Here is a 23,565-nt window from a genome sequence, read left to right as displayed (position 1 = left end):
CCTGAGTGCTGAGATTAAAGGTGTGCGCCACCAATGTCTGGCTTCTATGGCTAACTAGTGTGGCTAGCTCTGTGCTCTGATCTTCAGGCAAGCTTCATTTGTGAGATCATAAACAAAATATCACCATAAGCTGGGGTCCTGGATGACCCCATGCGAGAGCTCTAGGAATGGCCTTGATGCATAGCTAAGTAACAGACTGTTGCAAAAGAGTGATTTCCGGTGTTTTTAATCTGTTGGGACACATCTGACACACACACTTACCCTAGGAAAGCTTCTGTGTCCTCTTACAGGAGGTGACCCCTGTTTGCCCCACAAAGCGGTCTGCCCTCACTGGGATCTGTACTCTAGATACAAGGACGTGTCTGTTTCTGTGCTTTTTGTCCCCCCCCCCCTTTAATCAGTAGCAATGGTTGGTGTGGTTCCGAATCACATTTCCTGTTTTATGGAATGTTCTACTTCTCTCTAAATCCCAAGTCCAGGAAATCCTTTTGCTGTTTTAAAAGAGGAAAATGCCAGAATTTCCTGGTGTTGACAGAACTGAGGATTTTGGCATTAAAAAAAAATACAGATAAAAGACAGATTAAGGAAAATCTCTGCAGTCCTGAAGGGACACTGAAAGCATCCGTTTGAACCGAGAAAGCATCTCATCTTCACCCGTGCAGGGTGTGCAAACACACACAAAACACATTCCTAGACATGTCCAAGGACATAGTCCAGAAACAAGAACAAATCAACATTGAGCCCCTTTATGGCCAGATTGGTGTGAAAATGACATCAAAAGAAAACCCAGGATTGTAGTCTGGTTATTCATTGCTTTATATCTAATATCCATTTATGAGTGAGTACATGCTGTGTTTGTCTTTCTGAGTCTGGGTTACCTCACTCAGGATGTTTTTTTCAAGTTCCATCCATTTGCAGCAAATTTCATGATGTCATTTTTTTTTAACCACTGAGTAATATTCCATGTACCACATTTTCTTTATCCATTCTTCAACTGAGGGATATCTAGGTTGTTTTCAGGTTCTGGCTATTATAAATAATGTTACTGTGTTATGATTGACTATCCTTTGGGTATATACCCAAGAGAGGTATTGCTGGGTCTTGAGCTAGACTTATTCTCAATTTTCTGAGAAATCGCCATACTGATTTCCAAAGAGACTCTTCAAGTTTGTGCTTCTACCAGCAGTGGAGGAATGTTCCCCTGATTCCACATCCTCTCCAACATAAGCTGTCCTCAGTATTTCTGATCTTAGTTATTCTGACAGGTGTAAGATGGTATCTTGGAATCATTTTGATTTGCATTTCCCTGATGATTAAGGACGTTGAGCCATTCCTTAAATGTCTTTTGACCACTTGATAGTTTGCTGTGAATTCTCTGTTTAGCTCTGTACCCCATTTTTTAATTGAATTATTTTGTATTTTGATGCCTAGTTTCTTGCATTCTTTATATAATTTGGAGATCAGTCCTCCAGGCCAACAGCTGTAGCATCTCCATGGGACTGAACTAGGTCCTCCACATATGGGAGACAGTGATGAAGCTTAGACTATCTGAGGGGCCCCTGGTAATAGGACCAGGATCTATCCCTAGTGCATGAGCTAGCTTGTTGGAGCCCATTCCCTATGGTGGGATGCCATGCTCAGCCTTAATGCAGGATGGAGGGGCTTGGCCTGCCCAAACTTAATATATCAGACTTTGTCGATTCCCCCATGGAGCACTTCCTCATTGGGAGGAGTGGATGGGAGGTGGGCCAGAGGGGAGGAGGGGGACTGGGAAGAGGGGTGGGAGGGAGAACTGTGGTTGGAATGTAAAATAAAGAAAAAATTAAATTAAAAAAAATAAAACCCTGGGTTTCTTGATGAAGTGGCACAGAAATTTATATCTTGTCATAGTGTCAACAAGGACCCTAGAGAAGATGGATGTGTCATATCACTGGTACTCAGGAGTACCAGTATCCTTGAGACATTCCCATCAACTAGGCGGGGCTTAAGCATTAAGGATAATTGCAATGGATGAAGCTATATCAATGCTTAAAGCTCCTACTTCATTGTGATGCTGGAGGAACCCTAACCGCTGGAGGCCACTAACGAGGAAATAATTCTTTTGGAAACTAGGAAGAGGCATGAACAAGCATCTCTTTGGACATTCCTATAAAATCTGTACCACAAAGCAAACAAAAGCAAACATTGATGGCAGAGAGTTACTTTCGTGTAGAAATATCCCAGCTGTAAATGAAGACACTCCTGGTAGGCCAGGGGATGTTGTTTGCTAGTAGATCACATACCTATTAGAAGACCCCGAGTTTAATCCCCAAACCAAAACAAACAACAACAAAACCCAACTCCACCGAATCAATAAATCTACACATTGCTTATCAAACACGTCCTCTCACCACAAAGAGAAAACTGCGGATTGTGCTACTTTCTACAGAACAAACAACTACCTAAAAAAATAGGTTTTCTAAAATAAAATAAACCTCAATTTTAATGAGGTCTTTGGTCAACAATGAAATATAGACTCTAGAAAAATTTACAAGATGAATAACCCCTTAAATTAGTAAATACACTTCAAAAGGAAAAAAAAGGATGGATAGAAAATCTAGACCTTACAATAAACTTTAGGAGACTTTATTGACCAATTGCAGTGTGCAAATGTTATTTGGATCCTCATTCAAACAAACCTTAAAATATACTATATAGTAGTATATTTGTAGGGGGGCTGTATAATTTAGATATTTGGGTATTAGCTGACAGAAATGTTCTTGACAGAGAAGGCCTTCTATTTTAGTGATAATACTGTAATACATGTGGATGAAACAATCATCTCTTTCAAGAAAAGACTCAGACAGGACTGAGGTTAGAGTTGAGACAACACTTAACCATGGCTCAATAATAGCTTGGTGCTTTATTATAATACTCAATGAACATAAGACAAAGTTGGGGAAAAAATGACTGAACTGTGATTTCACCATGGTTGGCCATCTTGTAGGCAATGCCTTAAGGACAGACTTGGCAGAATTTACTAAAAGCTTTGGGCTTCCTGTTCAGTGATCAATTTAGGTAGTCAGTTTATGCTGGATTAAGAGTCTGACATGGGGCCTGAGCTAATGGATTCTTTTCTGACAGGCAGGAGAAGAGAGGCGATTTACAGTGGTGTTTCTACAAGCTGCACTTTAAAAAGGAACAGAGAAACACAGGGGCTTTTATATTGCCATTTTCTCCAGAAACGATTTACATTTTCGTCCTATTCAGAGACAATTTACTCAATGTCAGTCAGTCTGCACAGCCACGCTGAGCATCACAGCGTTAGTTTGCTTCAGGGAAAAGAGAGAGAGTAATGCCACTCAAATAAATTACCGCAGAAACTTATGAATGACAGGGCGCTCGGCTTCATTTCCGGATTTTAGACATCTAAATATGCCCTGAGGAAGTTAGCATGGAAAACCAAAAATGTCGTCTGCTCAAAACGTATTAATTTATTTTGACAGGTATAGACACTCCTAACCAAATTCCACGGGATATAGACGCGATCCCGAGTGATTCCCTTTTAACTGCACAGTGACACGGAGCTGTGCTGCTCTCTGTCGAGCAGTGGTGTTCAGAGCGCAGAATGAGGAAACTGTCCCGCTGCACGGGCTGTGGTGCTTCCTCTCTCCGAGCTGCGGCAAACTGACAGTCTCCATTTCTTAAACTGGTGCTTACACACACACGTACACACATCCCACACACCTCACACACACACACACACACACACACCATACAACCCCCCTACACTCACACCAGACACACACCACACACATACCACTCACACTACACACACACACCACACCACACACACAGACCGCACATAGACCACATCACACACACCACACCACACCACACACACCACACCACACCACACACACACACACACTCACACCACACCCATACCCACACACACACCACACACACACACCACTCATACACACACACCACTCATACACACACACCACACACAAACCACACACACACACCCACCCCACACACTCACACACCCCCACACTCACCACACATACACATGCACCCTACACACACAACATTTGTTATCACTTTATGTGCATCTTTAAAAAGAAAAATTAAAAAATGGCTAAACTTGTCAAACCATTGTCTTAGGTCTGCAGAGTTAGATGGGATGGAGAGTGCTCTCACACCCTCTTCCCTGCCTCTTGCACATTGTCCCTCACTTTAGATAGCACATTTGTCACAACCGAGGAGCATACAGTGACACATTGCAATCATCCAGAGCCCCTCCTGTCCCTGTTAGGTGTCTCATTTATATAGGAGAAAATGCAGGTCTGCATTTCTGTCATTTCCCTTGCAAGGCAAGGCCAACTGGCACTATGTCCTTCAATTTTTATCTTATAAAAATAGCCCTCCTTCAATTTTAAAGGATAATTTTACAGAGAATAGACCCTGAGTGGCCTCCCTCCTGCCTTTATCACCAGATTTCAGGGTCTTCTTGCCTGTTGGATCCTGAGAAGCCAGAAGTCGTTCTTATCTTTGCTCCAGCTTGTGGAAGGTGCTTTCTTACTCTGGCTCCTTTGTCTTTTATTTATCTGAAGTTTGAAAATGATATGTGTAATCCTTAGTCATCTAGGATATGAAATCAAAACTACTTTGAGATTTCATCTTCTACCTGTCAGAATGGCTAAGATCAATGAACTAAATGACAGCTCGTGCTGGTGGGGATGTGAGGTAGGAGGAACGCTGATCTACTGGTGGGAGCGCAAACTTGTACAGCCACTATGGAAATCAGTATAACAGTTCCTCAGAAGGATGGGGATCGATCTACCTCGAGATCCAGCTAAATCACTCTTGGGCATACACTCAAGGGATGGTTCATTCTATCACAGAGATACTTGTCCAACCATGTTCAGTGCTGCTCTACTCATGATACCCAGAAACTGTAAACAACATAGATGTCCTCAAAAGAAGAATGGATAAAAAAATGTGATGCATTTACACAATGAAATCATGAAATTCGTAGGTAAATGAATGGAACTATAAAAAAAAAAATCATCCTCAGTGAGGTAACCCAGACCCAGAAAGACAAATATTATATGAATTTTCTTATATGTGGATATTAACTGTTAACTCAATTAAATCAATGAAAACCAAGCTACTGTCCACAGAACCACAGAGACTAGGTATATAGAGAGGAAGCAGGGAACAGATAGATTTCCCTAAAAAAGGGAAATAGAATAGATAGTTATGAATAGAAGCCAGGGGTGAGGGGTGGGGCTGTAATGGAGCCATCAAGCAGGAAGGGGAAGGAGAGAGGAAGATGAGGGAGGGAATGCAGGGAAAGACAGCTAAAATTAAGGGCTATCTGAGGAGTAGAATGGAAGCTTAATACAGTAGAAGATTTGTAAAATATAAACATATATGAAGGCAATCTAAGTGAAATCTCCAAATAATGGGGGAGACAGAGCCCCATTTGGACATTCTTGTCACCAAATGAAACTTCTAGTATTGCGAATGGGTTATATCTAGTTGCGTGGTGATCAAAGGTCCCCAATGGGAACCCCCAAACAACCCATAGTTGCCAAGGTTATATATTGTTCTCCACACACTGACAGCAAGGTCCTATTGCTGAAGACAACACCTGTAGAACTCATTGAACATGGAGAAGTTGAGTTGGTGCCTACCTAGAGCTTTCACGCTGCACGTTAGTATTCTTGGTACAGGAAGATACTCTGCATACTTCCAAAAGAGAAGGATAAACACCAACTCATCTACAAACCCTTTGAAATACAATAGTGTCCTGCCTGTAAGAGATGCTAGTGCAATGATAGCCCATAGCTTGTGGGAGTAGTCGACCAATATCTAATTTGATTTAAGGCCTACTCCATGAGATAGAACCTATGGCCAACACTGTAGCCAAGAACCTGAGATTAGATAGCTAGGACCTACAATAAAACCAAATACTAGCTGGGCGGTGGTGGCACACGCCTTTAATCCCAGCACTCGGGAGGCAGAGGCAGGTGGATCTTTAAGTTCGAGGCTAGCCTGGTCTACAAGAGCTAGTTCCAGGACAGGCTCTAGAAACTACAGGGAAACCCTGTCTCGAAAAAACCAAAAAAAAAAAAAAAAAAAAAAAGTACCAAATACTACTGTTCTACTAAAGCAATGCAGCAATAAAATGACTCCTATGCTATACTCACAGATTAATGCCTTGTTCAACCATCATCAGAGAAGCTTCCATCTATAGTAGATGGGAACAAATACAGAGACCCACGACCAGACAACATGCATCGAGTGACAGATCTTGGAACACTCAGCCCTACATGGGGCACCTTCAAATTCTCCCTTAGGGCTTCATGGACCACACACAAGAGAAGGCCGAAAGAGTGTGGGAGCTAGAGGGGATGGAGGACACCGAAGAAACAAGGCCTCATGCACACAACAGGATTGACGCATATATGAACTCACAGAGACTGAGGCGGCATGTACAAGGTGCGTGGGTCTGCACCAGATGGGGTCCTAGAGATGAAAGGAGAAGAGGACACAGGGCCCCATCCCTAACCCAGAAGCTATCTCCAATTGATAGTCACAGGCAAATGAAAATTTACTGTTCTCCAGAGGCATCTCACTGGGGAAAAAAACTACTTTTAAGGGTGAGTAACATGTTCAGCAGGAGATGGCCTGTAGAAAATTAACTCAATGGCATCTTTGGAGGTTCCTTGTTCCATAATGCCATGGTGGGCTTTTCTTTTTGGTCTTCTTTTTTTAAAAGTTATTTTTATTTTTGTTTCCCTTTTATTTTCCCTACAGGTCCTTTGGGTACCTTTTATGGCTTCTGGTTTTATGCTCTCATGGGATTCCTGAATGTGAGAATGAGTGGATCTCTGGTTCTATACATATTCCTTGCACCTTTTCCTGGACTCTTTCCCTTATCTTTGTTTGTGCTGTCCTATTCTGATGTACTTGTTTTGTCTCATCTTGTTTTATCTTATTATTATTCCTTAGATGCCTGTGTGTTTTCTAATAAAAGACAGAAAGAGGATATATCTAAATGGGAGGGGAAGTGGGAAGAGCTAGGAGGAGTAGAGGAAAGGGAAATAGTAATCAAGACATATTGTAAGGAAAATAAATCTTTTGTTGTTGTTAGGATGCATGGCCACTTCTGAGCTTCTTACATACTAGGTTAGGAACTGGAACCCTTCAGAAGGTGCAGGTGTTTAAACCACGCAGCTAACTAAGAGAACATAAACAGACTTCGTTGATCTTTCCCTTGTCTTCTTCAGCTCAGGTGGGCTAAAGGAATGTTTTTTTTTAACACAGTTAAAGCTGAGTTAAAAGTGTTAAGAAACACTGGTGAGTCATACTTTCCTTTGGAGTCTTATGAATTTCCAGATTGCTCATATCAGGGGCTGGTCTAGCACAGAGAAGGGAGATACATCCAGAGTGTATGGCTGAGGAATCCTAATGGTCTAACCTAGGCATTCTAGCCTTAAGCAAGGTCTTACACAAGGCAATAAGGAAGGCTAAGACTACAATGCAGCAGACCCTGTGTAAAATTTCACTTGATCCTCACAAAAATGTATCAGTGTAGACAGTATTACCATACTTATCTTCATTATAAAGAAGCAGAGATGGAGAAACTAACTTTACTAAAATCATACAGTGGGGGCTCATCTTAATATGACTCCGTAGCGTTCTGTACATATTAAGCTATTCTACCACATGGATTCTTGTGGCTACTAGTCTCATCCTACTTAATGTCTTCCGTGAAGACTAATATTGTTTTGGTGTTGGGGATGTAGCCTAGAGTCTCATGTGGGCTACAGCACTCAACAGCCAGGCAGTTCTGATCTTGATATTTACTTGATCTAAACCATTCACGGCTTCCCATACCCAGAGAGTAAGTGAAAAATCTTGAGTTTAAAACCACAAGCTGTAGTTTCACTGTGTCTTTGGCTTTATGCTTCATAATTCATCTCCATATAACTTATGCTCTAGTTACTTGGAACTGCAGAAATCTCTGAGCGCCACCCAATGATTCCTTGGCTCCATGTATTTTTAAACTTAGAAAATTATATTTCCATAGACATCAAATTCGACCATAATTTGAATTGTAGGTAGAACAGTACTTCCTCTACGGATGTCTATGATAATTCCTAGTCAGCCTTTCTGGCTTTAACCATTAAGAGTGCTGTATATTGCTGGGCAGTGGTGGTGTACGCCTTTAATCCCAGCACTCAGGGAGGCAGAGGCAGGTGGATCTCTGTGTGTTCGGGGCCAGCCTGGTCTATAGGGTGAGTTCCAGGACATCCAGAGATACACTGAGAAACCCTTTCTTGTAAAACAAAAAATGAGTGCTTTATTTTGTATTTCACACAGCACTCATTCCTTGTGTTTCTATTGCTGTGGCCTGAAGGGGTACATGATTCCAAAATTGATATGTGGGGAACCAATATCTATTAAGATGTTAAAAGTATTGACTGATAAATATCAATGTAGAAAGTTCTCCAGGAGAGACTGTGAGTTAAAAAATAAAAGACTGGGATTGAAGAGATGACTCCATGTTTAAGAGGATTGGCTGTTCTTCCAGAGGACTTGAGTTCAAGTCCCAGCACCCACATGTTGGCTCACAACCATCTTTAACTCCAGTAACAGGGGATCTGATACCCTTTTGTGGCTTCTGTGGGTACCAGGCACACAAGTGATGCTTGGGAAGCATGTAGGTCCTGTGCTCACAGGTAAACACTAGAGGAATCAGGAATATTAAATACACAGGGTTGTCTCTTCAAAGGGAGAGATGTATAATCTGTTTTTCACCCAGAAGTGGAAGTGGATGTGGGCAATAGCCTAGTGATCTTGCACTATCTGCATGGCCAAGTCACACTGGATCCTTCCCCAGACCCTTACCCCTGAGTCTGTTTTCTCAGTTAATGAATAGAGTCCATCTTTATGGAAGATGTCACTTATACTTTCGAAAGAGTTTTGATGTGCTCATGTCTTAAGCTTTGTTGTGGACATGGGATTGAGTTAATTACCACCAGGAAACTTCTTCCAAATTTTGCTGTGCTTAATATGTCTAAAATGAATTACTCAAGGCCAGACTGCTGAAGTTTGAACCGGCACCATATGCTGAGTCATGGTGAACCGATCTGCCTTCTGGCCTCTTGTGAACTGACCTTTCAGGTTGTGGTCTTTCCAGAGGACCCTCCCCCCCGCAAAGACACACATGCAGGCAAAATACTCATACCTCAAATATAAAACAAAAAGAAAAGACTATAAACACACACACACAAAAACCAGGGGGATGACACCAGTTAATAGTAGAAGTTTGATGTTTGGAGGTGAGGAGAAAGTCTCCACCTTTTCCTTACTGTATTCCCTTTTCTTAAAGCACCCATGTAACTCATAGAGATTCTACCCAACAGAAAATATCAGAGTAAAAACCAGTGTGATTCATTGCTGCAAGGTAATAGACACAGATTGGAACTGGTCAGGGAAATTTGTGGCACATAATCATGTTATCCATAGTGAGAATTACTGACAAAAACCAGACATAGATGATAGACACTTTACGTATCGTTTTCTGGAAGTGAAATTAGGAATTAATATCGGACTAGACTTTTATAGAAGGGGGAAAAAGGATGGGCTGGCAAGATGGCTCAGTGGATAAGAGCACCTGCTGCCAAGCCTGGGACCTGCATGATCTTCCAAAAGCTATCCTTTGACTGCCACACATGCTCAGTGTAACACTTGCACACACAAGTGCAGTCAAGGCTGTGACCCTAAGCTCCCCCAGAGCCTGAAATGTATTCTTATACTGGTTCTTATCCAAGCTGTAGCTTGTAGCTGACACCATGAGTTTCTCTGAAATTGACCAGCCAGGCACAGATTTGTGGACTGGGCCCCAGAGCTGCATGTATTAGGATGAACTAATAGGGCTGATGGCTTAGATATCAGAACTCCAGGAATCCATGAGAACCCCCAAACACAGCATTTCAGTAATGAATGTACACTCCCCAAGGGATGCCAGGCGTCAACAACTGTGAACTGGTTAGATGGCTCATTCCTTGTTCCTGGATTATTCTAGGCTGGTTAAGTCCCTGTGATTCATGGGCCACCAGGAGAATCTATAGGCAAAAGACATAAGGAAGGCAAAACTTTCTGATAACAAGGGCAAGCATGGTCCCCAGCAATAGCTGCATCACTAAGAACATCACATGATAAATATGAACTTTAACATGGCCATCCTGTGTCTCCCCAGGTAGACCTGCTGTGATCACTTCAGTTGCGTGAGACATTAAGAAAACATCAAGGGAGAATTGAAGGACGTGACCAAAGGTAGAGAGAGTTTGGGGCCAAGGAAACAGATCTACAGGGGTGGGGGCGGGGTGAACTGGTGTTGCAGGGGACTCACTGGGTTGATGTGTGTTCCAGTATGTGTACTGCATCGGCTCAGCCCTCTGCCCCACGGTCTTCCAAGTGTACTCTCCTGTATTGTTTTGGTCCTGAAGAGCTATCCAAAAATAACTGTCTTTCGTTTTTGCCACACTGCTGATGAAACTGTTTAGAAAAGCCTGTTCAAACCTTGAAAAAAAAAAAGGAAAGCAAATTGTTATACTAAGTTTCTGGATGATATAAAAACATCATTAAAACATAATGAAGGGCACAGAATGGAACCAGAGAATACACAAGGACTCTAGTATTGCTAAAAGATGTTAAATGTCAGTGCAACTTCAGAAATATATGAGAGGGGAGAACATGACTCCTCAAGACTTAATTATTATAATTGTCCCAAGGACCAGAGACCAGGTCTGTCTCTGCTGTGCGGCCATGCATCTCTAGGAGAAAGATAGCTATTTGATATTTAGGCTGCACACCACACACTTTACCAGGATGTGTGTGGGTTAGAGGAGGCAGAAGGGAGGAGGGAGGACACTATTCTTCTCTGAATGTGCATTTTCTACCATGGAGTGCACGTGTGCCCTCTCCCCGCACTTGCTTAGTAAGAAGGAAGTGGAGGAACAATTTTATGCCTCCCAAATCAGTCTGTTCCCAGGGTCTTTGTCCTATTCAAATGTGTTCAGACGTGTGTTTTCACTGAAGATAGATTTTAACAAATCCAAGGCATTTCCCTCAGTAGCATTTTTCCCAGGCAGTTGAATGAATTTGCTCCCAATGATTGTTGGTCATGCTCCCTTTCAACTACAAATACTTCCAAAGCAGATATAGACAACTTGTGCATACATGCTTACACACACATACACGCACACACATACACACACACACCTCTAACAAAGCACAAGTATCAAACTCAACTAGCATTGAATTCAAAGCTTAGTTTGAAACTAGTTTTAAAACACACTAAGTTAAAAGGACTTCCAAATGGTGATGACTTCTGGCCATATCTGCTGAGCCAAAGGAAAACATAAGGCCTGATAAAATTGCCCAAGAAACCTCAGGAGAAAGCGCATTGGACTTTTAACATTCAATTTGAGATTCTTTTTATTGCATGCATTATTCACTTGCTTCAGGGAACCAACACAATGAGACCATTTGTAAAATGGAGGAGCCACAAAGGGAATGGGGAGGGAATGACAGAGGAACAAAAGGTGACATTACGATCCGAAGGGCCTCCCCACTGAACCGCCTGAGATGCGCACTGTGGCGGAGCATGTGGGTTTCATCAGACTTTAGTAATAGTTTCTGCAAATGTTCTACCAACAATCAAAATATTACACCTTTAAAACCAGAAAAGTTACTTCTAGCCACACCTCAGAGGCAGAACGTTACAGACGTGTATTTCCGAGGAAGGCATGGAAAGCTAAATACCATCTAGATGCAGTGGGAATTTTTCTTACTTTTTATTGGCTTGTGCGGTCACAGTGGAAGATCTGCTTTACCGATCCCCTCTGCTCCCTAGAATTGCAAAGCTGCAGGTGGATCACCGCTAGTTAGTATGTTGCTGCTAAGACCAGGGCTGTGGCTGGTTCTTCTATTACTTTATCAAGGAATAGCAAGAAATGACTTTGTAAACTTGGCCATGGGTATCATCATTCATGGCAATAGTGCTTTTGTAACTTATTGGTTACAGATTTATTTAGTCCACTCTGATTTTCTATTTTATTGCCGTTATCCTTTGAGATGATAGAAACCTACTTACCGATTTTCATCTATTTTTATGACATGCATATGATATTCAAACATTAACATCTTCAAATAAAAAAATCACTCAGGTTTCCTTGGTCTAATTTATAAGATGGTACCATTAGTAAAATAACTCAGCAAGTGTGTCTTTATTCTAAGCCAAACATGTCCTCCTAGAGCTGTCTGGGAACTCCTGGTACACGATCTGGGGCAAGCTCTTGAGTATCTGTTTCCAGCTGGCAAAGAAGCAGTTTTATATTCTTTACCAGCTTCTGTCTGATTTCAAATTCTGGATGAAAAGCTCTGATTATGATAATACAGATGGTGTTTGTGAAGAGACACCATGGCGAAGGTCTCTCATAAAACAAAGCGTTTCATCTGGGCCCCTGGTCCAGAGGGTTAGAAGGCATGACCATCATGGTGGCAGCAGGCAAGCTTCTAGAGCAGCAGCTGAGATCTTACATCTGATGAGAGAGAGATAGAGAGAGAGAGAGACAGAGAGACAGAGAGACACAGAGAGAGACAGGGAGACAGAGAATAACTGGGAACCAGAATGGGCTGTTTCAAACTCACAGCCCATCTTCAGGGACACACCTCCACTAACAAAGTCACACCTCCTAATCCCTTCCAAACAGTTCTACCAACTGCGAACCAAACATTTAAATATATGGACCAATAGGGACGATTCTCATTCAAACAGCCACAGACAGTAACATTTCAAAGGTTTTTCTACTCCGTGTTTTAGAATCATTTACAGAAGAGTTCAGATTTGTATGTTGCCTGGCCATCTTGTTTGAATTTCATGATGTTAAATCAAATGTTATCATCGTTTAGGAAATGAATACCATTGTGTATATATAGTTTTATGTTGTCCTTTGAACCAGGAGTGCAGGATAGTATGCTACATAGAGAGAATTGAGTGGAGTAAAGATTCTATGAATTTTTAAAGCATTCGGCAAAGTTGCAGGGTACAAATCTCACATTAAAAAGAAAGTCTTTCTTATCTTTAACAATACAAAAAGGAAGTCCATTTACCATAATACCAAAAAGAATGCGATACTTAGGAATAAACCCAAATAAGGAATAAAAAGGACTGAATAACAAATTGCAAGATGCTAATTTAAAAAATATCAATGATGCCTGGTGGTAGTGCACCTTTTTTTTTATTATTTTATTGAGCTCTACATTTTTCTCTGTTGCCCTCCCTGCCTCTCCCCTCTCCTTCAACCCTCTCCCATGGTCCCCATGCTCCCGATTTACTCAGGAGATCTTGTCTTTTTCTACTTCCCATGTAGAGTAGATCTATGTACATTTATCTTAAGGTCCTCCTCATTGTCTAGGTTCTCAGGGATTGTGATTTGTAGGCTGGTTTTCTTTGCTTTATGTTTAAAAACCACTTATGAGTGAGTACATGTGATAATTGTCTTTCTGGGTCTGGGCTACCTCATTCAATATGATGTTTTCAAGCTCCATCCATTTGCCTGCAAATTTCAAGATGTCATTATTTTTTTCTGCTGTATAGTACTCCATTGTGTAAATGTAGGTGGTGCACATCTTTAATCCCAGCACTCAGGAAGCAGCAGCAGGCAGATCTCTGAGTTTAAGGCCAGCCTGGTCTATCAAGTGAGTTCCAGGACAGCTAGGGATACACAGAGAAACACTGTCTTGAAAAGCAAAGCAAGCGAATAAAATCACAGACAAAACCCCCACAAAGATACAAAATGAAAATGAATGGAAAGACATCCCACATTTATAGCTGCAAAAAGTTACTATTACCATTACCACAGTAGACTACATATTCAATTCAATCACTGAAAATGTCAGTGATCTGCTTTTGCAGAATACAAAATTAATTATAAAATCTATGCAGAAATTCAAGATCTTGAATTGTCAAAATGACCATGAAAAAAGAACACAGTTGGGTGTCTCAGATTTTTTTTTATTTCAAAACTTCCATTTCAAGACTATGGTAATCAAAGCAGTGTTATGCTGATGTAAAACAGACATACAGACTGGCGGAATAAACTGGAAATAGCCACAAATATAAAAGCTTGCTTATGTGATCAAATAATTTCCAACAGAGCTACTGAGACCATTGGCCAGTCCTTTTAACAAGTGGTTCTGGGAAACCTGAATATACGTTTGCAAAACAGGACCCTTTCCTTATACTGTGTTAAAGAATGAACTCAGAGTATACCAAAGACCTAAACGTGAAGCTAAAATTGTTAAATTCTTAGGATAAAACACATGGGAAAAGTTTCATGGCATTGAATTTGGTAATGTTTTTTGAATCTGACACCAAAAGAACGGGCGATAAAATAGCAGACAAATTGGGATTCATCAAAATAAAAAGCTTTTGGGCATCAAAGATAAAAAGACACAAAAAGTGAAAGGCAATCACAAAATGAAGAAAATATTTTAAACCATGTATCAGGTAAGGGTTTAATAAACAGAATACATCAAGAACTCCTATAACTCAACAGTAAAAGCCTACGTTTAAAAAGGGCCAAGGTTTAATAGAAGTTTCACTAGCAAAGATGTACAAGTGGCCAAAAAGCACATTAGGAAGTGTCCAACACTGGTAATCATCAAGAGAAATAAAAAAAAATCACAGCTACCATGAAATACTATGGCATACTCAGGATGCTATTCTCAGAGCAAAAGAAAGGAACGCCAGTAGAGAATAAGAAATAAAGACTGAATATGGAGAGATGGGAGTCCTGTGTATTTCTGTTGGGGGTGTGACCAATATGGAAAGCAATTTCACAGCTCCTCAAAATATTAAAGATGAAATCATCACGTGATTCAACAATCTCCCTTCTGAATATATGCTTCAAGGATTGAAACCAAGGACTCAAATTTGTATATTCATTTAAAGTAGCAGGTTCCCAGTAGTCGGAGGGTGGAAGCAACCCTCATATCTACTGACCGGTAAGTTGGAAAACATGATGTGTGTACAAACGATGGGATATTAGCCAGGCTTATAAAGGAGGGAAAGTCTGGCAAGGATGCAATGCGCATACAACCTGAAGGCACTGCACTAAGTGAAAGGAGCCAGCTACAGCGAAACACATAGAAGATGGTCCTGTTTATATCTGGTGCCTTGAATAGTCCAATTCTAGAGGATAAAAACAGAAGACTGTTCATCAGGAGGTGGGGGTGGGTGGAGAACGAGAAGCATTTCTGAAATCAGTATGGAGTTTTCAGTATGGGACGAAGAACCATGTTCCAGAGATAGATGGCGCTGGCGGAGGCACAGCACTGCGAATGCATTTAAGACCACAGATGCTCTCTTAAAGTGGTGACAGTGGCACATTTTATTTCATGATTATTTTACCATGGTAATTCAAATTGTGCTTAGGGGCAAATGGCTTTCAAAACAGGACACTGAGAGATACGGCATTATATGTCGTTTTGGGCAAATTTACAAAATCAAGTAGCACTGGCGTTATTTTGTACAAAACTTTCCATGGCTGATTGGCTTATGGTTCATTGACTTTGTTATTGAGCGTATAGACAGCACTCTGTGGTATCATTGTAATTCAGTTTTTGCATCCTGCTGTCTGGAAGCAAAGGGCCAGACTGGAAGTTTTTCTTTCTTTCTTCTTTAAACAGTAATCCAGTAAATCAAAATCTGTTAGTCAGAAAGGGGGCTCTGCTCTTCTCCCCCTTTCTATCCCACAGTGCCATTAAAAATTCCTAAACCAGAAGTAGTTGCCTTATAACAAAAGAAATGAGTAATTTGCAGCAGGTGGTTTTAATTGCATGCATCAAACCTGCCACTCCGTTGTGCAGACAGTGGAAAAACCAATTAACAAGTAACTACAAGCCTAGATGCTCAGAGTGACAAGAGGGTCCATAACTCAAACAAGAAATCGGTAATGGAAGCAGACGATCCCTAAGCCTGTTAGTGGGTCTCCCGAGTTTGAGAAGACCCCCTTTGCAGGGTCCAGCTATCTCCAGCAAGCACTTCTGTGAAACATTCCAGCACTGATCACCACTTAGTCTCTTCCCTGATGGGGTCTGAATGAAACGGGTGCCCTCTTCCTCAACCTGAGAGTCCTGTTGGGGAGCCACTGCTTTGGATGCATCCTTGTTTGTGAAGGCCAAGTCTCTGAGCTAACTGAATGAGAGAGATGTCCCATTACCGCTCTCATAGAGTCCAACAGGCTCCACTGCAGCCCCAGGTAACCTGGATGGGACTACCTGGCTGTGCTGGCTGGTTTTATGTCAACATGACATAAGTTAGCGTCATCTGAGATGGGAGAGACTCAGCTGAGAAAGTGACTCTGGAAGACTGGCGGTAACTAGGGAATTCAGTAGGACATTTTCTCAACTCGGGATCAACAGGGGAGGGCCTAGCCCTTGTGGGCAGCACCAGCCCTGGGCAGGTTGACTGGAGTATTGCCCTGGCCTCGCAGGCTGGGGTGGGGGTGGACACAAAGAATGAATAAATGACAGAGAGGCAGGAAAGGTAGAAAAACAAAGCGGTGTGTGTCCTAAGGGAGGGAGGTGGAGCTGGAGACGTGATGGCCATGACAGGTGAGAGAGAACGCTGAGATCAACTTGCTGCCATTGCCCAGTACAGTCAGTGGGATGGTGTATAACAGCCTGGAACTCAGGCAGATGCAGCCTCAGCTCCGGAACCTGCTGCCTGATCAAGGGACCCACTGTTCCCCAAACTGCAGGAGAGACACCCTACTGGACCTGAAGACTCACCGGAAGCCTAGGCCACTTAGGTCAGAAAACCAGAAAGGAAGCAGAAACCAAGGAGCAAAATACCCATCCAACAAAGAAAAACACAGGAATCAATACCTGGACCTAAAATCACCCCAACTCCAGATGTCTAAATGCCAATGCAGGAACACAACCAATAACAGGACAATATGTCACTCTCAGAACCCAGGTATCCTATGACAGCAAGACCTGAACATTCCAAGGCAGCTGAAGCACAAGAAAACAACCTTAAAAATAATTTTATGAAGATGATAGAGTTCCTTAAAGAGGAAATGGAAAAATTCCTTAAATAAATGGAGGAAAAGATAACCAAAAAATTGGAGGAAATTAATAAATCTCTTAAAGAATGTCAAGAAAACAAACACACAAACAGTTGATGGAAATAAATAAAACTATTCAGGACCTGAAAATGGAAATAGAAGCAATAAGGAAGACAAAAACTGAGGGAATTTTGGAAATGGAAAATCTGGGTAAATAAACAGGAACTAAAGATGCAAGTGTCACCAACAGAGATGGAAGAGAGATCTCAGCCTGGAAGACACAATAGAGGAAATACATTTATCAGTCAAAGAAAATGTTAAAGCTAAAAATTCCTGCTACAAAACATCTAAGAAATCTGGGCCACTATGAAAAGACCAAACCTAAAAATAATAATAATAGCCAGAAGAGCCTGGACAGACATCTTGCAGACTTTAAGAGACCTTAGAAGCCAGCCCAGACTACTATATCCAGCAAAACTTTCAATCACCATAAATGGAGAAAACAAGATTTTTCATGACAAAGTCAAATTTAATCAATATCTATCCACAAATTCAGACATACAGAAGGTACTAGAAGGAAAACCACAACCCAAGGAAGTTAATTTCCCACGAAAACATGAAATAGATAATCTCACACAAACAAAACCCAAGGAAAAAAAGTGTGTGTGTGTGTGTGTGTATGTGTGTGTGTGTGTGTGAGTGTGTGCACTCACACACTCACACACAATACCACCACTACCACCACCACCACCAACAACAACAACAACTAACAGGAATTAGCAATCACTGGTTATTATTATCTCTCAATATCAATGGACTCAATTTGCCAATAAAAAGACACAGACTAACAGAATGGATATGAAAACAAGATCCATCCTTCTGCTGCATACAAGCAACACACCTCAACATCAAAAACAGATGTTACCTCAGAGTGAAGGGCTGGAGAAAGATTTTCCAATCAAACAGACTAAAGAAGCAAGCTCGTGTAGCTATCCTAATATCTAACAAAATAGACTTCAAACCAAAAGTAATCAAAAGAGACGGAGAAGGACATTTCATACTCATTAAAGGAAAAATCCACCAAGGTGATATCTCAATTCTAGATGTCTATGCCCCAAATTAAAAAAAAAAATACTAAACCTTAAATCACACAGTGAACCTAACACATTGATGTGGGAGACTTTAAAACTCCACTCTCACCAATGGACAAGTCGTCCAGATAGAAACTAAATAGAGAAATAATAGAACTAACAGATGTTATAACCCAAATGGACCTAACCGATATCCACAGACTGTTTCACACAAACACCAAATAACACAACTTCTTCTCTGCTCCTCATGGAACCTTCTCTAAAAATGATCACATCCTTGGTCACAAAGCAAGTCTTAACAGATACAAAAAAATTGGAATAACCCGCTGTGTCTTATTAGATCATCATAGATTAAAGTTGGAGTCCAACGACAGCACAAACTACAGAAAGCCTATAAACTCATGGAAAGTGAACACCTCTCAACTGAATTCCCAATGGGTCAAGGAAGAAATAAATAAAGAAATTAAAGAGTTCCTAGAATTCAAAGAAAATGAATACATAACATACCCAAATTTATGGAATGCAATGGAAGCAGTGCTAAGAGGAAAGTTCAGAGCACTAAGTGCCTTCATACAGAATCTGGAGAAATCTCATACTAGTGACTTAACAACACACCTGAACAAAAAAGAAGCAAACACACTCAAGAGGAGTAGATGACAGGAATTATTACTAATTATTATTAAGCTGAAGGCTAAAGTCAATAAAATAGAAACAAAGAGAACAATACAAAGAATGATTGAAACAAAGAGGTGGGTTTTTGAGAAAATCAACAAGATAGACAAATCCTTATCTAAAATAACTATAAAGCAGAGAGAGAACATCCAAATTAACAAAATCAGAAATGAAATGGGGGTACATAACAACAAACACTGAGAAAATTCAGAGACTCATAGGTCATACTTTAAAAACCTGTACTCCACACTGGGAAATCTAAAAAAACAAAAACTGGACAAATTTCTTGATAGATACCACATACCAAAGTTAAACCAAAATCAGATAAACAAGTTAAACAGAGCTATAACCCCTAAGGAAATAGAAGCAGTGATTAAAAATTTCTCAACCAAGAAAAGTCAGAGCCTGATGGTTTCAGCACAGAATTCTACCAGACTTTCAAAGAAGAGCTAATACCTGTATTGTTCAAATTATTCCACAAAATAGAAACAGAAATAACATTGCCACATTCTTTTTATGAGGCTACAGTTATCCTGATACCCAAACACACAAAAACTCAATGAAGAAAGAGAAATACAGATCAATTTCCCTTATGAATATTGATTCAAAAATCCTCAACAAAATACTGGCAAATTGAATCCAAGAACATACCAAAAAGATCATCCACCATGACCAAGTGGGCTTCATCCCAGAGATGCAGGGATGCTTCAACATATGAACATCTGTCAATGTAATCCACTAAATAAATAAAGTGAAAGAAAACAACCACATGATCATCTCATTAGATACTGAAAAAGTCTTTGACAAAATCCAACACCCCTTTATAATAAAAGTCTTGGAGAGATCAGGGATACAAGGAACATACCTACACATAATAAAAGCAATATATAGCAAGTCAACATCAACATCAATTTAAATGGAGAGAAACTCAAAGCAGTTCCGCTAAAATCAGTAGCAAGACAAGACTGTTGACTCTCTTGATATCTATTCCATATAGTACTCGAAGTTCTAACTGAAACAATAAGACAACAAAAGGAAATCAAGGGAATATAAATTGGAGAAGTCAAAGTATTGCTACTTGCAGATGATATGATAGTATACATAAGTGATCCCAAATATTCTACCAGGGAACTCCTACAGCTGATAAACACCTTTGGCAAAGTGTTGGATACAAGATTAACTAAAAAAAAAAAATCAGTAGCCCTCTTAACAAGTGATAAAAGGACTGAGAAATAAATCAGGGAAACAACCCCCTTCACTATAGCCACATATAATATAAAATATCTCAGTGTAACTCTAACCAAGCAAGTGAAAGACCTGTATAACAAGAACTTCAAGTCTTTAAAGAAAGAAATTGGAGAAGCTATCAGAAGACGGAAAACTCTCCCATGCTCATGGATCAGTAGGTTTAACACAGTAAAAATGACCATCGTACCAAAGCAATCTACAGATTCAATGCAATTCCCATCAAAATTCCAACACAATTCTTTACAGACCTTAAAAGAACAATACTCAACTTCATATGGAAAAACAAAAAAACCCATGATCGCTAAAACAATCGTTTATAATAAAAGAACTGTGGGTGGTATCACCATCCCTGATCTCAAGCTCAACTACAGAGCTGTAGTAATAAAAACCCCAACTAAAACTCCTAGCAACAGTGGCTATGTAACCTGAACTGGCCATCTTCTGTGATCAGATTGGCGACTACCCCAATTGTCATTAAAAAGGGTCTTCATCCAGTAACTGATGGAAGTAGATACAGAGACCCACAGTCAAACCTTAGGCGGAGCTCAGGAAATCCTGCTGAAGAGAAGGTAAAAGGATTGTAGGAGCCAGAGGGGTCAAGGACATCACAAGAAAGCCCACAGCAACAACCACCTGGCTCACAGGAAGTTACAGAGTCTGAATCAACAACCAGGGAGGCTGCATGGGATCCACCTAAACCCTCTACATATATGCGACAGTTGTGTAGCTTGGTCCATTTGTAGGACTCCTAACAATGGGAGCAGGGACTGTCCCTAGTGATTTAGCTGGCTCTTGGAAACCTGTTCCTCATACACAATTGCCTTTCCCAGCCCAAATACAAGGGGGGGGGGTGTTTAGTCTTAATGCAACTTGATATACCATGCTTTGTTGATACCCATGGGAGGCCTGCCCTTTTCTGGACAGAAACAGATGCGGGTACATGAATGGGAGGTGAGCGGAGGGAATGGGAAGAGAGGAGAGAGGGGAAGAAATAAATAATTTTAAAAAGCAAGCAAGCAAGCAAGCAAGCAAGCAAGCAAGCAAGCAAGCAAGCAAGCAAGCAAGCAAGCAAGCAAGCAAGCAAGCAAGCAGGTTGAACATGCCATGAGGAGAAAGCCAGTAAACAGCTCCCATCCATGGCTGCTGTATCAGTTCCTGTCTCCAGGTTTCCCAGTTGGTTTGAGTTTCTGTCCTGACTTTCTTCAGTGATGAACTTCAACGTGGAAGTGTAAGCCAAATAAACCCTTTCCTCCCCAAGCCGCTTTTGGTCCTGGTGTTTCATCACAGCAATAGTAACCCTAACTAAGACATGGCTGAAATTAAAGCAAAGCAAAACACCAAACGTGACACTCTGCTTTAGAGTCTAACTATTCCTGAGTGTTAGCTGCTAAACATAGTTTGTCAAAGCAACAAACAACCTCTCCCCAAACGTTTACAGTATCCTTTTGTTTCCAGTTTGGAGGAAATGAAGCATTCTGTCCTCAAACTAAGAGCTGTATGAGGTCCCAAAGGTAGACCAGGAAGGATTTTCACTTTAACAGATCTGTGCCTTGGTTTGGGTCCCATTGGCACTCTGAGCAACCTGCAAGGCTACTTTGGCCTTGTCTAATTGTTCTGTTACTCCTCCTCCTGCACTTGTTCCACTTATGTAAGGTTCTACCTCTTCAGTTCTGTGTTGCAAAAGGTACAGTCACACCACCTTTATTTCTTTAAAAAGCATGTCGGTGTTATATCCTTACCAAAATTGGTAGTTAATAAGTAATTTTCTAATAAAAAATGACTTGATTATAATTTTTTGGGCATGGTCAGATAATGTGTGAGAAGTAATTAACACTGTGGGCATGTGGGAGGGTGAGTGTCCTGCCAGCCAAGCCTCTGCCAAGTACTGTTCAAAGACACCGTCTCCTCATTACAAACAGAAGACAAAGTCCAAATATAGCTGTCTATAATAACAAAACTGGAGAACTGACGGATGTCTCGGACAGTAAAAGCCATCTGAAGTTATGCCATTTGTCATTTAAAAATCAAGCTAGAAATATCACCAGATTTTAATTCACCTCAATAAATACTCAATCACTTGCTCTTCTACTATGCATCCACTTTCCATGTGGACTCTCTGCTGACAGACTCTTGTCGTTACAAAGCCCCTGGCAAAGCAGTCAGGTCAGAGAGTTTGCACTCACCTGCTGGTAACAGTCAGGAGGGCAGGATGACAATGATAACCATTGGATGCCTCCTCAAAGTTTCTCAGGACGGTGTCGATTTTGTAACAAAATTTGCCATGTCTCTCCCACCCCTTAAAGAAAGAAAAAGAGACATGATCTGGTTTAGTTAACTGCCAAGAGAGCCCTCCCCTCCCTGCACTGTTCTCTCTTCTGACTTGATTAAATTCTTGTTTTCCTGTCAATTTTGTATTTTTTTTCCATCCGGAATCGCCACTTGCAGGTTTAATTGATTTCTTATTTTATATTTCAAAAAAATGCAACCAAATTCAAAACTTAAACACAACTGAAAATAAAGGGGGGAAACACTAAAAAACAGAACAAAACAAAATAGGCAGGATACTCTCTCAAGAGCTACCATTCTCTCCCTTCTTCTAACTCACAGCGTTCCTTTCAAAGGACTGCGATGTTTGAGTAAAAATAGAATATTGGCCATGGAGGGAGGACACTCATTTGTTTGAATTCTGACTTCCTCACTAAGCCACTTTATTTTTAAGTGATGAATGCATTATTTAAGAAATATAAGAAACATAATTTAAGAAACATAATATAAGAAATTTCTATTTTAAGAAATATAAGAACCATAATTTAAGAAATTATTATTTTAAGAAATAGAAGCAACACAATCTCGCCACATCTAGTTCTGCCATCTGCGAAGTGGGGATAAGAGTAGTGTTCATGTCTTCCCAATGGTCAAAGGAGAAAATGCGGGAGAGACTTGAGTAGAACCAGCACACTTGGAGGTGCAGCCAAGCCAGGCCTAGGTAGTAGGGAGCATTATGGAATTTTCAATTTGATTTTGTATCTACTGTGGGGTTCTTAGGGACTTAAGTAGAGTTACTAACCAGTGAATCGGTTGGGCACATCCTGAAGGTCTACCTAGTTCTTCCGAAATCCAGGGTATTTTTTCATTGCTTTTCCTTGCTGCTGTTTTGAGTCATGGTAGCCCATTCTTGCCTAACCGGGAACCTCCTAAGTTGACCAGGTTAGCCTCAAACTTGTGATCCTTCTGCCTTAACCTCCTGGGTGTTAGGACTACAAGAGTCATTGAGTCCAGCTAAAGCAATTGTGTTTTGCTCTCCCCGCCCCACCTGCCCTGTGTTGAGGGTGGAACCCAGGCTTTGGCATGCTTGGCGAGTCCTTTGAAACTGAGCTATATCTGAAGCCCGCAGGATGGTCTTGTTTGGATCA

The 23,565-nt window shown here is 40.9% G+C and overlaps 1 protein-coding gene across 1 annotated transcript in view; it reads right to left on the bottom strand.

Annotated features, from left to right (window-relative positions):
* Window positions 1-23,565, bottom strand: part of Pla2r1 (phospholipase A2 receptor 1) — a 122,534-nt gene that overhangs the window by 45,004 nt on the left and 53,965 nt on the right. Inside the window, 2 exon segments of the mRNA XM_038335986.1 lie at window positions 10,415-10,584; window positions 22,336-22,448. Of these exon segments, the coding sequence (XP_038191914.1) occupies window positions 10,415-10,584; window positions 22,336-22,448 (283 nt within the window).

This window comes from Arvicola amphibius, chromosome 7, assembly GCF_903992535.2.
Source record: "Arvicola amphibius chromosome 7, mArvAmp1.2, whole genome shotgun sequence".
NCBI lineage: Eukaryota > Metazoa > Chordata > Mammalia > Rodentia > Cricetidae > Arvicola > Arvicola amphibius.
This window is presented reverse-complemented; position numbering and strand designations above follow the sequence as displayed.